At 40.5% G+C, this 17,326-nt stretch overlaps 1 protein-coding gene across 1 annotated transcript in view; it reads right to left on the minus strand.

Moving 5' to 3' along the window:
• Positions 1 to 17,326, minus strand: part of DPH6 (diphthamine biosynthesis 6) — a 240,207-nt gene that overhangs the window by 53,107 nt on the left and 169,774 nt on the right. Inside the window, exon 14 of the mRNA XM_080980137.1 lies at positions 3,397 to 3,802. Coding sequence (XP_080836263.1) covers positions 3,397 to 3,802 — 406 coding nt within the window. The remainder of the gene's footprint in view (positions 1 to 3,396; positions 3,803 to 17,326) is intronic.

Here is a 17,326-nt window from a genome sequence, read left to right on the forward strand (position 1 = left end):
TCTTATGCTCTTATGTCATTACTGAGGGTCTTCTCCGTAATAGCACCCAGGCTATGGAACTCCTAGATGCAGCTGACATACCTTTGCACCCGTGTGTTTGCTGAACATTAATGTCTGAGTCATTGGTTTATTATTGTGTTGGTTTTCTTTCCGTCATACGCATTGTATTTGAACTTTTTAACGTACCCCTCTCTGGGACTGCTGCCGTACAGGAGAGCAAATAATAAATGTTTTAAATAAACAAAATTTAGCTGCCCCAGATAGAACAAATTTACAGGATCAAGTTTACCTATTCATACCCTTAGAACTACTGCAAACTAATCTTTCTTCTTTGTATACTTACATTTTTAAAAAGAAAAACCTATTGTCAAATGTAAGAAAAAACTATATAGCTTATTATCAGAACCATTATACATCTCTTGAAACATTTGGGATTTGCAAGAGAAAAGATGATAACACAATCTGCAAGCTAGATGCATGTTCTATCAGCTCTTAAACAAAGCACTGCACAATAAATAATATTCTGTCAGGCTATATGTTCATTCCTTGCTTCGTGCATTAGCTGTGCTTATTCTATGCCACACTTTTATCGCTTTCTATTTTTATATTTTAAATCTATTAAGCAATGTCAACTTGAATTTCCTTTGAATAGTGCTGCAGGTTAGGTTTAAAAAAATAGGACAGTACAATCTTTGAGGGCTAACATTTATGTCAGCTAATTAATATGGATCAGTTGAGTTTTGCAAATATCTTTTTAAAAATGTTTGCGCATATGTGAGTCACCAATGGAAGCCTGATCTCTACTCACAAAGACAATGACAAAACTCTGCTAGCTTTTGTAAGAATAAAATGAGATCTGCAGCTATTTTGCAGCCCTGGCATATAGGTGTAAGATGATTCTTTCTACAGCAACAGATCCAAGTGGTGGATCCATGCTGGACCACTTTGTGAGTTTCTCAAACCTGCTATCACACATTCAAGCAGGGGAATTAATGGGAAGAATTTTCCAGTGTCCGGCTAATGTCTTATGAATGATAGCATTATGAAGATCATGGTTATTCTGCCCAAAATACTTGTTCCTACATGCTCATCCTCTCTCTCCACAAGAAAGAACACACCATTTTTTTTCATGTCATGGGATAAGAAACTCTCCATTATATTCTGAGCTACTACCAATCTTAAAGGATTATGTCTGTGGAAGCAAATTCTTCACACAGAACTTGTCTCCTTTCTCTAACACAATTTCTACTCATTAGCTCACTATGCATGATGATAAGTCTCACCCTTTCATGTGTTTAGTAGTAATTTTCTCTAACTGCCACTAAAGTTTATTACAAGCAGTGATCCTGATCCAGTTAACTTTTGCATACACATACATGAAGTATTGTATGGACATTAGAGTTTATTGTGGTTTGCTGATTTTATCTTCTGGTAGCCCTCCTGCTACCTTTATCCTCTGAAACCAAAGATTGGGGGGGGGCTACAATGACATGGCAACTGTTCTTTCTTGACACATGTCTGATAACTATACAAATATAATCATCATCATCATCATCATCATCATAATTTATACCCCGCCCATCTGTTTTTTTTTTTTTAAATGATATTTATTAAGATTTTCAAAGATACAGAAAGTAAAGATTAAAATACATTCAAAGCCTTATTTTCATAGATCCACTTTCCGGGACTCCCCCCTTCCCCCACCCCTACCATATTCCCCTTTCATATTGTTGGCTCCACAAGCTCTCAGTTCTAATTAAAACTTAATTTGTTTAAACCATTATTCGAATTTAAAATTTATACACTCCTCATCAATACCCTTAATAAAAAACAAAAGTTCTCTCCCCAGGGCCCACCCCATTTTCATTCCACAATTTCCCTTTTTTTAAAAAAAATAAGGACACCCCACACAATAGAAATATAAGAAATAAGAAATAAAAAGTATAATAGGTGAAAAAGAGCCAGTTCAGAAAAATATACCCCGCCCATCTGGCTGGGATTCCCCAGCCACTCTGGGCGGCTCCCAACAAAATCTTAAAATACAATAATTCATCAAATATTAAAAGCTTCCCTAAACAGGGCTGCCTTCAGATGTCTTCTAAAAGTTAGATAGATTGTTATTTATTTCTTTGACATCTGATGGGAGAGTGTTCCACCACTACCGAGAAGGCCCTCTGCCTGGTTTCCTGCAACCTCACTTCTTGCAGTGAGGGACCCGCCAGAAGGCCCTTGGCGTTGGACCTCAGTGTCTGGGCAGAACGATGGTGGTGGAGATACTCCTTCGGGTATAATAGGCCGAGGCTGTTTAGGGTACAGTCTTAGGGTGGAATCATCACTGAAGTCCTTGGGCAGCTTCTTCCAATTTAATGAGCAAGATTTCTGTACTATCATCAAAAGTCTAAAACCACAAAATGGGTCCGATTTCTTTCTTTTCTACATATTGTATTTTAGCCAAAATCCAAAATAAATCTGTGATTAAATAAGCAAGCATTTGAAACACTCTAAATAAACGTTTCCAAAAGCCCACTTTAAATGTGATGTTTGGCTGAGCTTGTTTCTGGAGCTAAGCCATTATGCCCTGGCACAAATGATGACGTGATCTGATGGATCTTTCACTTTTCAATATTCCATGAGAAAAGGTCAGAAGTATGAGCAAGCCACAGGCAACAAGATTTATGGTGAATAAACTTCTGGTGTCAGATTTGTCCAATTTTTGTCCAGATTTGTCCAATCTGATTTTTATGTGGGTACTGGCCCATTATTGGTTCCCCACCTGAGATATATTGAAGGAAACTATCTTCATCAGATGGGCTGTAGATTCTTGATGACACACTGGAGTGGTTTTAGGCACAATATTATTGCATCAGAAATGGCAATACTCAGAAACCAGCAGTTCAATTTACCAGATTACTCTGTTACTGACATGAAGGTTTCCATACTTGAACAACAGAACTTCAACAGAAGACTTCAGCATCAAACAACCAATGAAGAAATTTAATACTATGCATTTCTTGTCATGCTACAAGCTATAGGTATTTTTTTACACAGTCATCTCTGATGCACTGAGTAAAATACTACCAATCTGCTGCTGTAAAATGTTGCTAGGCCTATAGACTATGCATTTAAGTTCTAGCTCAGTTATTATATTATTGTACTTTTTCATCTAATTGCCATTCAGTACACATACAGATTTCTCTCTGTACATCTGACAAAACGGGCTTTAGCCCATGAAAGCTTTGGTTAAATTGGCCAGAGAGACTAAATTGATTAGGTCTTTAAGATGCCACAAACCTGTTTGTTATTTTTGTTGCAACAGGCAAACAGGGCTACCACTCTGGAAATTGGTATTTTTTTGAGACGACTACAAATATGTATGTAGACAAGTCAGAAACTTACCTGCTTCTAGTGCCTCCATATCAATGATATTCTTTCGGTAGAAAGTTCTAAAACCCAAAGGAGTTGTGTCACCATCTCCTGACAGCTTCTCTACTGCTTGCTTAAACATTTCCACCACGTCATGCAGGACACTGTCTAAGTTGATTGTAGATGTTGATGGTGAAGTCAGGTTTAAGGACACGGAAATAGCTGCACTACAAGATGGACAGGACTGCACAGCTTCACATTCAATTTGGAAGTTCTCAAGTGACCTCAGTAGCACAACCTTCTGCCTTTGCTGTTGCTCATCTACTGCTGCAATGACATGCCATTCAATAGAGGCAGCTCTGGGAAGGGAAGGTACCACTATCACAGCCAGTTCTCCATACGCGGCAGGCACATCGTTATTCATGTCTTCATCTTCTGCCTAGAAATTAAAAGAGACCTGTCAGGGGACTGCCATCAGAACAGGGGCGGGAAACAGAGGGGCAGTTGTGTTACAGGGAGCCTCCGAAAATCTTGCGAAGCAGTTCCTTGTCCGGTGATGAGGAAAACCCCACCTCCAGTGGGGAAGAAGTGAAAGGACCAGAGGATGCTTGTGGGAGCCTCAGCACCACTTCTGGCAAAGCCTGCCAGGAGGGAAGCACGCCCCCTCCGTCGCCCACCCTGCGCAGAAGTCTAAAGCGCATAGAGGTAAGGAAAAGGCTGGGCGTAACGAGGCTTTTATGCTGGAGGAGGTCCAGGAAACAGGCACTCCTGGATTCTGCTAGCGATTGAGTCAGACATGAACTTTGGGGTTCTACACTGTAAATAGTTTGCATCTAAATAAAACCTGTAAAAGACAGGTCGGAGTCCTGCCTGGTTACTCGTGAGCAGCCACCCTTGCCATGTGACAAGACTACTCTTTTTAAAAGCTCTAGATTTTTTTATTATTTTTTAAATGCTCCGCCTGCCCCCACTCGTGAGCAGCCACCCTTGCCATGTGACAAGACTACTCTTTTTAAAAGCTCTAGATTTTTTTATTATTTTTTAAATGCTCCGCCTGCCCCCACAGAGAAAGTGCTTGGCAATTTGCCCAGTCCCAAGATGTCTGAGCTCCTTCCCCAGACAAAGCAGGCTCCAAGGCTGATGAATCCCCTGCCAACATGCCTGGAGAACTCACTGCAACCTTGAGTAATAATGATGGACTGTGTGCTGGTCCCTGATTTGAGAGTACAAGAACAAACTCATTCACACAATGCCCATAATTCATCCAACCTGGTGGCCACATGTTGAGATGCGCTGCTGGAAGCCACAGGGGCTATGGCGGGGGTGGGGGGTGAGTGTTGGCTTGCTGGGGATCTAAGTTTCTTGTAAGCCAAAGGAGCAGGAAGGCCTTGCAGCCTCTGTTGCCACAGTGATGAGAGGCTGCCCTGTCTGTAGGGGTAGGTTGAATTTATTTACACATATATCTTGTTCTCCTTCAATTTTTTAAAAAACTTTTATAGTCCTACCTTTTACTTTCTTTTGCATTTCTTGAGAGAAACCACATGCTAAGCAATGTTAATATTAAAAACTGAGGCTTCCTTTTGCCTGTCCATGTATTGGTAGCAACTTTTTGATATACCAATTCGCTTACATTGCAGTTCAGAATAGTAAATACGGCCCATTGTCTGACCCCTGAATGGAAAAATAATTACAAGTTAAAACAGTAATTTTACCTGGGGTCGATAAGGCCATAACACTCACTCTGCTTTCAATTCACATGCTCAATTTTCATCCACTCACTCTTGACTTCGAGAGGAAGGAATAATGACAGGTTGCAGACACTTTATTTCAAAATTCACTCACAAAGTTATTGACAAGCATTTTTCCTCCACAGCAAAGTCTCTGCTGCTTGACCCTCGTGAGCTGTTTACATGAAAAATGCACTTACATCTAGATTAACGATAGTGAAGTCTAATTCCACACCAAAACTTGTAGCAATTTCTTTAGCATGTCTGTGTTTGATATGGGAACAAAAATAGGGATAATTTGCCTCAAATTGCAGTCACTTCAGTCATAATAAAATCTCGCTGAGTAGTAGTACTGTTTGCTTTCAGTAGTTTCATTAGGTAAGCTGGGGCTGTTATTAAGGTACCAACACATAAATGTTATATTAGCACTTAACAGTAGCACAGAATTCTCCCTCCAGGAGATGAATTCTAACCTTGTCAATATAATTCTGCTTCCAGTACTGCAGAACAGTTTGAAAAGATGAATACTGGAGCTTTATGGTAGAGAAAAAAAGTCATGCTCATTCAGGCTTAAAGGCCACTTTTTTTGGCCCAAGGTGCTAAGGTACTGTTTAGAAAATAAGTCTTAAAAAGCTGTCTCGGGTCAAGTCAAGCATTGAGACAAAACTTTCCGACTTTCTTGTACTTGTCTTAGGTTGTTAAATCAATTACTTTGTATTTCTGCTTGCCTTCAACTGCCATTTAGAATATGGAAAGAAATACACAGGAATTAGGCCAAGGCAAAAGTACAATTTCAAACTCAAACAAATGATCATCATTGCAAGTGAAAGACCGTGCACCATGCGCCCACATATTCATGTAAGCGCACATTTTACGGAGGCCTCAACCTTTAAAGTATGGATTTGTGCGATGGAGCTTCCAGGAATTTAATTCGCCCCCACCAGTGCTGCAGAAACTCTTAGTCAAATGGCCTCCAACTTGTTTTTAAAAACAGAGAGGCTAGTTTTGCAGAACAGAGAAATGTTTGAGAAACCGTTTCCAATTATAGCCTGTTAGATTATTTTATTACTGAGTATCTCGGCCTCTCTCACCACAGAAATCATCCAAACCATGCCTTAGAATTATGTAACTCAAGAAACACTGCAAGCGCTACCAATGTTGGTGGCATGAGTACCAAGCCTGACAGATGTACATAATGATGCTCTTGAAAGGACAGGGATGGGTGCTCATGTTCTCATGATATTGCTTGTGCGTTTTGCAGAATTTGAATCCTGCCCCTTTTTCTTCAATGCAAATGTAATGACAATGAATACATTGTTCAAAGATTGCAATTGTGATGTGCATGGGTACAGTGACCACACCCACCTCCTGCCATTCTCACCCTGGTCCAGTGGTCTCTGGTCTTAAAAAGGCAAGTACAGCTAAGGCTGAGAAAATGATAGCTGACTGGGCCTGATTGGATTCCAATGGCCAAAAATGCTCTCAAGTACACCTGCATTAAGGTTGCATCATTGATCAGGAATGCCTTTTACCAGCTTCACCTGTTGAGAAGGTTACAACCCTTAGGGAGAGATGCCAGAGCTCAGTGGTAGAGCACAATAGAAGTTTCTACCCCAGCATATCTACTTAAACCATCTCAAGGAGGGCTGCGAAGGACTCCCTCTCAAGACCTTAGCTGCTGCCAGTCAGAGTAGACTGAGCTATATGGATTCATGTTCTGTTTGGGACCAAAACATGAATTATCATCCCCTGGCATGTAGGAGATTATTATGTATTACATTCTCGACTACATGACACACTATTCAGATGCCATGTCTGATGTACAATGTGGTTTTCTGATCTCATTACTTTCTCTAGTTTTCTAGAGCTTCCCTCGCTGCGAGAAGTGAGGTTACAGGGAACCAGGCAGAGGGCCTTCTCAGTAGTAGCGCCTGCCCTGTGGAACGCCTTCCCAGCAAATGTCAAGGCAATAAACAACTCTTCTACTTTTAAAAGACAACTGAAGGCAGCCCTGTTTAGGGAAGTTTTTAATGTCTGATGCTGTATTGTTTTTAATATTCGGTTGGATGCTGCCCAGAATGGCTGGGTGATAATAATAATAATAATAATAATAATAATAATAATTTTCATTTGCCTGCTTGGCACAATCCAAGCTGCTTCCTTAGGCCTCAACGCATAAAGCTTCTTCCTTAACTAGCTCATATGTATCTTTTTTCTTCTATTGAGGTTTTCACAATACAATTGAAAGAACAAGCTAATCTGCAAGAAATAAAGAAAAGAAACTCATTCAGAATTGCTACAACCTGCCAGGAGCAGTCACGATAATAATACCAAAAAAGGGCAGCGGCTATACACCTGATATCCAGTATATGAACTTGGGCTGCTTCTTTAAAAGATCACAGGTAGTGTTAATCGAAAGAACCTTTCCCTGGAGGTCTGTGAAAACCTCAGTTGTGCAGTATCTTCACAGGTGTTTTAAAACATTTCTGGTTCTGCAAGCATTAGACTAAAGGGCGATATATGAATAGACTTCAGTAAACTGGGAAGAGGCATGATATAATTTAGATTAAAAAGTATATAGGTCAACATTATTTTAATACTCCCCTGCATTGCAGGGTGTTGGACTGGATGACTCTTGGGTTCCTTCCAACTCTTAAGATTCTATGATTCTGAGACTCAGAATGAGTCTGAATTTGAGATATGCAAGCAAGTGGTTTCATATGGCCTATAAAATTCCTGTTCTTAATCAACACCTGGAGAGGAAGAGTGGGATCACACCCACCATCACTGCTGCTGACCTCCACGGGTTCACCCAAAGATCTGGACAGAATTTACATGTACAAGCTGTATATGCACAAACTCTTTTAAACCTTTGGATCACTGCCTGGTAGCCAGGAGCAAGACAAAAGAAATCCTGCCTTATCTACAGTTGGCAACCGCACGAACAGTGCTCTGGCAGATTTATAAACAACCCTACAAAATTAGATTCAGGTTGGTATTAAGTAAGCAATTCCTTTTTTTTTTTAATACAGTGGTATCTTGGGTTAAGAACTTAATTCGTTCTGGAGCTCCGTTCTTAACCTGAAACTGTTCTTAACCTGAGGTACCACTTTAGCTAATAGGGCCTCCTGCTGCCGCCGCTGCGTGATTTCTGTTCTCATCCTGAAGCCAAGTTCTTAACCCGAGGTACTACTTCTGGGTTAGTGGAGTCTGTAACCTGAAACATCTGTAACCCGAGGTACCACTGTATCCGCTTGGAACTTATGACCATCCTGTCATTAATGACCATCGTTTTACATGAAGATCCTAAAAATTACATGAGAGGTGTCTGGGACACTATTTTGCTTCATCTTATTGGAACTTGTATGTTCAGCCACTGCAGCTTCTTGTACCATCAGCACTTCCACCAACTGATCCCTTAGTACCTATTTTCCAAATTGTAACTGAGTGCAATTGATCTCTGCAAGCTGGGGACTTCGTTCTGTAGCTGCTGCTCACAATCAATAAAATTCTGCTCTCAATAAAACACTGTGCCATTCGCCTGTGCCCTTTCCTTGAATAAGCCACAACGTATTTGTATTAATTTACAGATTATGAATGTTTCCTTTTTGGAAACCAGCAACAGAGCCAAGAACCTAGCGCTGATAAGAATCACCCAGCCTCCCCCAGTTTACAGGTTTATGCTATATTTTTCAACTGCTTAGTCTTTCTGTAGACTCGAGTTCAAGTAACAGTAGTGCGAAGAGCAGTGAAATGCTAGTTTGGATTCTTTTTCGTAGTCGCTTCTTTGCTAGGATGACACAATCGGTGGAGGAAGACTGTTCCCATGACAAACCCTGCTTTTAGCCAACCATTATCCCCCGCCTCCTTCCTCCTGCTTTCTAGCTATATGGCTCTTCAGTCCTTGTTCCTCTTGTACATAATGGTAGTCTCATCCTTTGAAATTCCACAGCAAATGTTAGATAATATGTTCAATTATTTAAAAGGAAACGTCCAAATTGCACCACCAGCTAAACTCAACCATAGAATTTTACTCACGGTTATACAATAGCCTTGTTTCAGCAAACAACCTCAATGTATAACACTTAGCCATGTCATTTTTTTAAAGAGGAAGAATCCATATGGAAACAAAATCTGGCAGCTTGCAAAAATGAATTCAAGCAGTTTCATGTAATACCTGCTCCTTAAGGACCCAAGGAAATGTTTATCTCTTTGCAATCAGTATTTCTTATTTGAAAATGGGAAACAACAGCATAACTACCTACATAATAAGATAGATTATAGAAAATCTGCTCTCAAATTTATATAACAGACCGAATGAGAAAAACACCTGGCGGCTTCAATCTCATGGATTTTATTTCTAAAACACTAAGCAATTTAAGTGCCCAATCCTTCAGCTTCTACTATTCAGATAGACTGCTGTACACAGAAGAAACCTCTAATCAGGTGATCAATGGAACTAATAAAAACCGAATGCAGTGCTCTGAAAGGTCAGGGCAGGATTGCGAGTTTTAAACTTAGTTGCCTTTTCATTTGGAAAGCGTGACACCTGCTTTCAAAAACAACTGAACTTGGGAACTGGTTTCAAATGGCACAAACGGTTATTCTATATATTGCAGATAATTTGCAGAAATTGTAGGATAATGTACTTTCGGGATGCTTACAAGACAAGCTTGCCGATGTGACTACCAGGCAGATTCATCCACTGGAATAACCGAAACACTCAAGGGATTTATATGGTCCATTGATATAGCTGTGAATAAGCCGAGTTCTCTTTCTCTTTTCTAAAAAGACTTTGACTTTTTCCTCTGCAGTTTTCCTAGTGGAATCTCTACTTTGCAAGTGACAAACCTATTGTTGGTAAGGATACTTTGTTCTGAAGCTTAAACCGGTGCACTCTTGTTATGCAGACACTGTGAGGAAACTTTCAAATGTATAATTTATAGGCTCATTAATCCTGTCACTATCATAATCAAAACTGCCACTGAAGATTTTTTTTGAAAAACTGCAACTCCTTAAGGTAGCATTATCTTTCACTTTCATGATCCCATCACGTTCTTTATAGAACTAGCAATTCAGTATTCATTTTCTTTAATTTAGAATAGACCAAATGACAAAGAATCTCCATTTCCTTGGACAGCAAAAGTAGCAGACAGGTAATCTGTGCAAAAAAAAAGCAGGGAAAAAAAGTAATGGGAGTAATTATTTAACAATCAAATAATTGTAAGCAAATGTAAATTCTGGCTTTTTAGCTGCCAAGAAAGTTTCAGGACGGGTCGTGTAGAAAAAAATGGCAGCCTTATTAAGTTTCCTCAAATTGCTTCCAGTTAACTCTATGAAGCAAGCATTTTTAATAGATGAGCATCTCCTCATATGTACTGAATACTATTGTAAACTTTTTCAATGCACAAACATTGGGGGAAAATCCTGGATTTGCATTGCCACCATACACGAACAACTTGCTACCAGGAAATTACTAGGAAATTATGCAGTGGCCATTTCTGAGTACAGTCAAACCTTGGTGTCAAATGGCTCTGTTTCTGAACGTTTTGGCTCCTGAACTCGGAAAACCTGGAAGTAAATGCTCCGGTTTTCGAAAGTTTTTCGGAAGCCACATGTCTGATGCAGCTTCCACTTTAGTGCAAGAGGCTCTTGCAACCAATCAGAAGCTGTGCCTCGGTTATCGAACATTTCGGAAGCCGAATGGGCTTCTGGAATGGATTACGTTCGACAACCGAGGTTTGACTGTAATAGAGGCTGGGGCTGATGGAAGTTGTAGTCTGGAGGGCACAGGGTGGGGCCTAAAGTTACTGGGCCTAAAGTTCACTTACGTTATGATAATAATAATAATAATAATAATAATAATAATAATAATAACAATAATAATAATAATAATAATTTTTTATACCCCGCCCTCCCCAGCCAAGACCGGGCTCAGGGCGGCTAACACCAGGTATAAAAACAATTGATTAAAATACAACTTAAAAAGAAGATTAAAATACAACATTAAAATGCAGCCTCATTTCAGTAGAAACTCATATCAAAAACTTTTTGGGGATGAAAACATCAAATCTTCACCAAGGCCAACTATCCAGACTGGTCCTACGTGAGCCAGAAAAAAGCCAGGGAAGTCCCCAAATAGGAGTTCCATCACAGAAGGAGAAAGGAAAAAGGAAAGAAGGGAAGGGGATCAAGTTGATTCCAAGCCAAAGGCCAGGCGGAACAACTCTGTCTTACAGGCCCTGCGGAAAGAAATCAGATCCTGCAGGGCCCTGGTCTCATGAGACAGAGAGTTCCACCAGGTCGGAGCCAGTGTTGAAAAGGTCCTGGCTCTGGTTGAGGCTAATCTGACTTCCTTATGGCTCGGGACCTCTAGGGTGTTGCTATTTATGGACCTTAAGGTCCTCCACGGGGCATACCGGGAGAGGTGGTCCCGTAGGTATGAGGGTCCATAACTTACGTTATGGTAGTGGTGCCAGGGCTGGTGCAGGATCATCTAGTCCAACCCTGGCAATGCATGAATATGCAGCTGGCCCATACAAGGATCACACCTGCAACTTTGGCTTTATTAGCACTAAGCTCTAACCAACAGAGCTAACAGGAAACTTACTCATATAATTAAATGCATACATACATATCACATACAGAAAATAATAAAAATCTGCAAATATATCAGACTAGTAGAAAGAACACAAATAAATATACTGTTTGTGGAGCACTAAAATGTACATCAAACTGTATGTATTAGCCACTCGCTATCCTTAATCTTTTGAGTTCAGTGCTTGAACTTTGAAATCACAATAAGCAGAAGGCAGCCACCTTACTCATTGCGGCCTATAATCTCCCTCGCTGACAGTCTTACATATTAAAATGGTCCTTCGTGCCACAATCCTCAGTATTCTCAGTGCTACAGAAATAATTTTGGAAGCAGAATATCTAAACAGTAAGCATAATAAAAATGAAACAGGTTAAAGCTTATTACCAGCAGGAAGCAAATGTGGTAAAACTCTTGCCAGTTCCCCTACATTTCTTCCCCAGCAGGGACTTTCTGTCAAGCTGTGAGTTAGTTCTAGAGTATAATGCAGGCTGCTGTTAACAGCAATTGCACCTTCCTGCACCACAGCATTGTACTAAGAATTCACTTTGATTTTTGATTTCTCCCTTTGTAATAATAATGTTTAAAATATTTCCTGCAGAGCTAAAATGTAAAGTCAAGTACTGTATGCCAGTGAAACACAAGGATATGAAAATATGAAATTGATAAGAAAATAATTGCCATATTGAAAGGCTATTTTTCTTGCCAAACTATGGGTTCCTAAGACAAGATAAGAATAATGATTAAAGTTAAGATTCCTTGAAATACCTCTCAAACATACATAATTCAATATATCCGTTACAATGTGGAAGAAGCATAACTATTTAAGGAACAAAGCCATAAATTGATAGCAATATAAAGTAGAAGCAGATCACGTCTGTCGCATGGAATCTGATCACAGACTATCATTCTCCAAGTTTTATTCTGTGTGGTGTCAAAAATACACTCTTTTGGAGGGAGCTGCTAAACTGAGCTAAGGGGGGTTTTAAGGCCAGAAAAGGTCTAAATAATAAAAAGCAGATGCAAAGGTACGTTCAAATGATAAAAAGAGCCAACTTCACAATATTTAATGGATATATTTCATTGAAATGCTTTATTTCAATCCAGAGTGGAATTTTTTTAGATATCTGTAAAATGTCTTTGAAAGTCTACTTAGCCTTCAAAGAGTGAAATTCATCCAAAAGTTGAGAGTTGAATGGCTACAATAAAATCTTTACTGCAATCTTAGGCTTCCCATAGAAACCCAGAACGTAATTACCATATGCTAATACTAGTGCTGAACCAATCACTTCCGCTGCCTTCTTCTGGTCATTTGCAGCAGAGACATGCCTTATACCTGCTCCAGGTGCTATGCAATACTTCCCCCCTTCTTTCTACGTTTAAAACCAGTGAGGAAAAAAATACATGGTTCCTTCCTTTAGTATGGTAAACCAAAACCTTCCTTAAAAAAAGGCTATGGGTTTTTCCTACCCCACAGGGAGGGAGATTTGGTTCAGCTTTAGCTAATATGTGGCATTTTGTTACTCCAGAAGTTACTCCAGGCAACATAGTACAGGAATTTAATATTTCTTTTTCTTTTCTTTTAGTAGCCCTTAGGATGGCAGAGAAAGAGACAGCGGTTTAGTCCAACATAGTCACAGTATTATGCCTGAGAGGAAATGCTGGCCATTTGAAATAAGAGAAAAGCAATGCCTTTGATTTAGAAGGCCAATAGGAGACGGTCATAGTGCATGGGCAGAGCACCTGAGTTGCATTCAGGAAGCTCCAGGGTCAATTCCCAGGATCTTCAAGTAGGGCTGGGAGAGATCCCACCTGAAATCCTTGAATGCCTCTACTACTCAAGGCAGACAATACTGAGCTAGATGAACCAGTGGTCTGATTCAGCATAAGGCAGCTTCTCATGCCTGAATTCATGGGGCGGGGGTGGGGAGAGGTCATTGTCACACTCTTGGATATTCAATACTTTCTCAAAAACTAACAGATATTCTATGACAAGTGCAACATTTATTGATATACCGTTTTTTCTGTGTATAAGATGATTTATTTATTTTTTACCGAAAAAGTATGTTAAAAAGTTGGGTGCATTGGTGGGAGGGGAGATTGGGTGCAGCCGTGAGCAGGAGATTTGTAGCGGTGCTAGGGCGGGTGTTTGTTTGCTGCGGCAAGGGCTGGTGCCGATAGTGTGTTGCTGCGGCAATCGGCAGTGCGATTGGCGGCTGCTTGCATTGAGCAGACCAATGATAGGTTTATTCGGGTATGCGTGCGAGTGTAAGTGTCGGCCCTTTGTGTGAGCGATTTTTTTTTTAAGTGTTTATTAATTTTCCAATAAAAACATCCAATTAACATATCAAATCCAATCCAATAAAAATAAAAAAATAAAATAAAAAAAGGTCCAATTGTCTTCCAAATTGTAATAATTTTGTTTTGGCTTCCCACGGTCTGAATTTCGAAGCGCATTCAACATCATAGTCCTGCCTCTCATCATCCTCAATGTTATTCATAATTCCATGTCCAATTTTCCCCTTTCACATTTTGACTCTGGTTCTACGATCCTCACTCATGTCAGAAAACCGATACTTTATTTTTCTATGGAGTGCAGATTTGTCCGTATATTGTACTCCTTGAGCTGTTTTTTCATCGCACCGCTTCATTTAATTGCATCCAATTTCAAAGTTCTGTCCAGCTCTTTGAGAGTTGTTATTTTGGCAGCTCCCAGATCGTTAATCTTTCCCGTCCAGGTGTTATCAAAGAAACAGAGAGAAATTTCCTTCTGTACCCTCCTTGTTGATTTCTTTTAAACAGACTGTTTGCAATGTAGCCATATACCAGACAGTTAGCAATTGGTCTTTGGAATCTTCCCAGTCCCCCCTCCGGGCCCTAGAGGGGGGCTGCCAGACATCCATTTAGCCCTCTCTCTCGCTCGTAATCAAAAAAAACATCTTTTTGCAAACAGTTGTATATGTAATATTGTTTCCAGTCTTTATAACCAACCATCCGTTAGCTCCTGTTTCTCTTAATCAGGGAAGTATTTCAGATATTCAATAACGACGTGGTGGGAGACGCCATTTTGTCCTTTGTTTTCGTCTTTAACAGACATTTCCGGTCTTAGAAGAGAAGTGGCTGCGAGTAGATCCCAATTATATATGAAAGTCCATCTGAACTCACTTTTTGAAGAGCAATTTAAGTTCTTAATGAGACTTGGCATGCATTACGGATTGTTGATGTTAAGGATAAAAGAATGCTTTTTTTACATACCAAGCCCCTCCACATTCCAAACGTCATGATGAGGATCTCTTTGAAGTTCGATCTTTTGCACCAGAGACTGTACATACTGCAGGTTTTTTCCAGTAGGTTTTTTCCAGCTTCTTCAATTCAGAGCGTGTCTGTTTGTTTTCCAAATCTTTATATTTTCCCAAACAGATGCGTCCGGCTATGGGGTGGCATCGCAGGAGTGTCAGCCGTCCCTAGCTCCGTGACCCAGTGCCCCTGCCGTCTGCCACATCGGCAATCTGGGGCAGACCGCGGGTCGTTGAGACAGTCCTCCCCTGCCCTGGGGAGGCTGCCAGGGCTAATTACCTCCATATCAGCCCTGAATTATCGGAACGGCTGAAGTCCGATTGTGTGGGATCAGCCATTTTCCACCGCCGGAAACAGGAAGTGCGATTTTTTTTACACCCCCTCCAAAAAAGCTTAACAATTCTTTGCAACCCCCCCCCCATTTTCTTAATCCTGAGTCCCCCAAATAGGGTGCGCCTTATACATAGAAAAATATGGTAACTAGTATAGCAATAGTTCAAATATGAAGTTGCAGGAGCAGCTTAAACCTTGACAATAGGGGACGGCCCAGTCTTAGTACCACCACCATGGTGGACGTGAGTGGGGAGCCATCTGCTGCATGACACCACTTCTAACTTGTGTGAGCTGTCAGTCTGCCAGCTCAGTTCAGAGGAGAGATGGGGCAGCAAGAGGCAATGGCACAATAAGTCAAAGTTCTGCCCATTAGCCGCAGACAAAATTTCATCACAATAACCAAGTTTGCCATAACTCAAGCGGACATTTAGTTCCTCTTTTAGTCTCCTGTACTCCCACAAAAGGAGAATTCTGAAATACTGGGCATTAAATACAAAAAGAAAAGAAAAGCAAGAAAAGCTGTGAAAGGCCTATCTCCTTCCAAATATTCATAACTCTGGCATCTGCTGGATGGACAATCATGAGGGTACCTAGGGACCACAGCAACTCTCCTCAGTCTGGGCACAACCCGCCATTAGTGTGCAAAGGAAAATCCCACACTCACTCTCTAATAACAGTGACATGTGGCTGAAGGTGTGGACTATCAGCTACAAATTCGCTCTTAAAAACTTTGGACCAAGCAGCAACTATAAATGGTTGGCCCAGAGGGAAGGTCCTCGGGTAATTAACCGCAACCTCTCACTATCACCAGCTTCCTGCCAGGAAGGAATGCAAGCCCTCAAAAGGAGTGCCAAGAAAGCTTGCCAGGTCCATTGGTTGTGACAAACACCCATGGTAGCAAAGGCTGCCGAAAGAGCTAATAGGCTCAGCAGTTTCCCATGTCAATCTCTAGACACTGGAAGCCAACATTTTAATTGCTCAACTGCAGTTAGTGTAAACTGAGGTTCCCATTGACCGATGACTAACCTATTGCAATGCTAAACTCAACATACGTCAGTGCTTTGTTACTCGTTTATTAGTACTTAAGTGGACAACCTTTTTTTAACAACAAAAAATACCTGTTAGACTTTATACTGAAAACTAAAGGCTTGTTGTTATAAATAACCAATTATGAGTACTATGCTAATTTTTGCAGGTCCACACTACAGATCTATACAAAGCAAAATCTGCAGTTCTAGACTTACTTATCAGAGAGAAAGCCCAGCTGAGCTCAATAAGACTTCCATTTGAGTAGATCTGTTATATGATTGCACTGTAAGGCAGAGATATATATATATTCTCTTATTTTTTTCCAGACAGACCCACACACACAAGAGTGAGTGGTGAGTGGGGGTTATGAAAACCCCAAATCACAAACAAGAGATCTGACAGAGTGCTATAAGAATGCATTATACAAGCCAAAAGCATTTATTCTGCTTCATGGATGAAGAAGAAAAACACAGAGCAGTTAAAGTGATTATTCACTGCTGAGCTGGCATACATGTTGCTGGGTCAGTGGCTGGCACTGTGTGCTGTGTGAAAGTTTAAAGCAGCATTAAAATAGCAGTAGTTCACATTCAAGTCACTGTAAGTATCCAGGCCTGAATGAGAGCAAAACAAAAAGGACCAGATATACTACTTTTGTATCTCACATTTCCAAAGCCCAATTATTTGGCAGTAAGCTCCTTGGAACTCAATGTGGCTGACTTCCAAATAGAAGCGTTTTTAGTCGAGTCCCTGGCATTTCAGAGTGGCAGGTAAAATTGACACAGATATAATTCAAAATGAGTAAATTAATAAGGTAAGTGGACACTGAGCACTATAAATAAAGGAACAGAACACACTGAGCTCCTGGGGAGGCAAGGCTGTGGAACTGTCTCTGGGGGAAAAAATCACCTTGAACTGTTCTCCCATGGCCTGGACACATTTTCTCTATTCCATAGCAAATATTATACAGACATGTTCTTACAGA

The sequence above is a fragment of the Podarcis pityusensis genome (assembly GCF_964106645.2).
Source record: "Podarcis pityusensis genome assembly, chromosome: 1".
Taxonomy (NCBI): Eukaryota; Metazoa; Chordata; class Lepidosauria; order Squamata; family Lacertidae; genus Podarcis; species Podarcis pityusensis.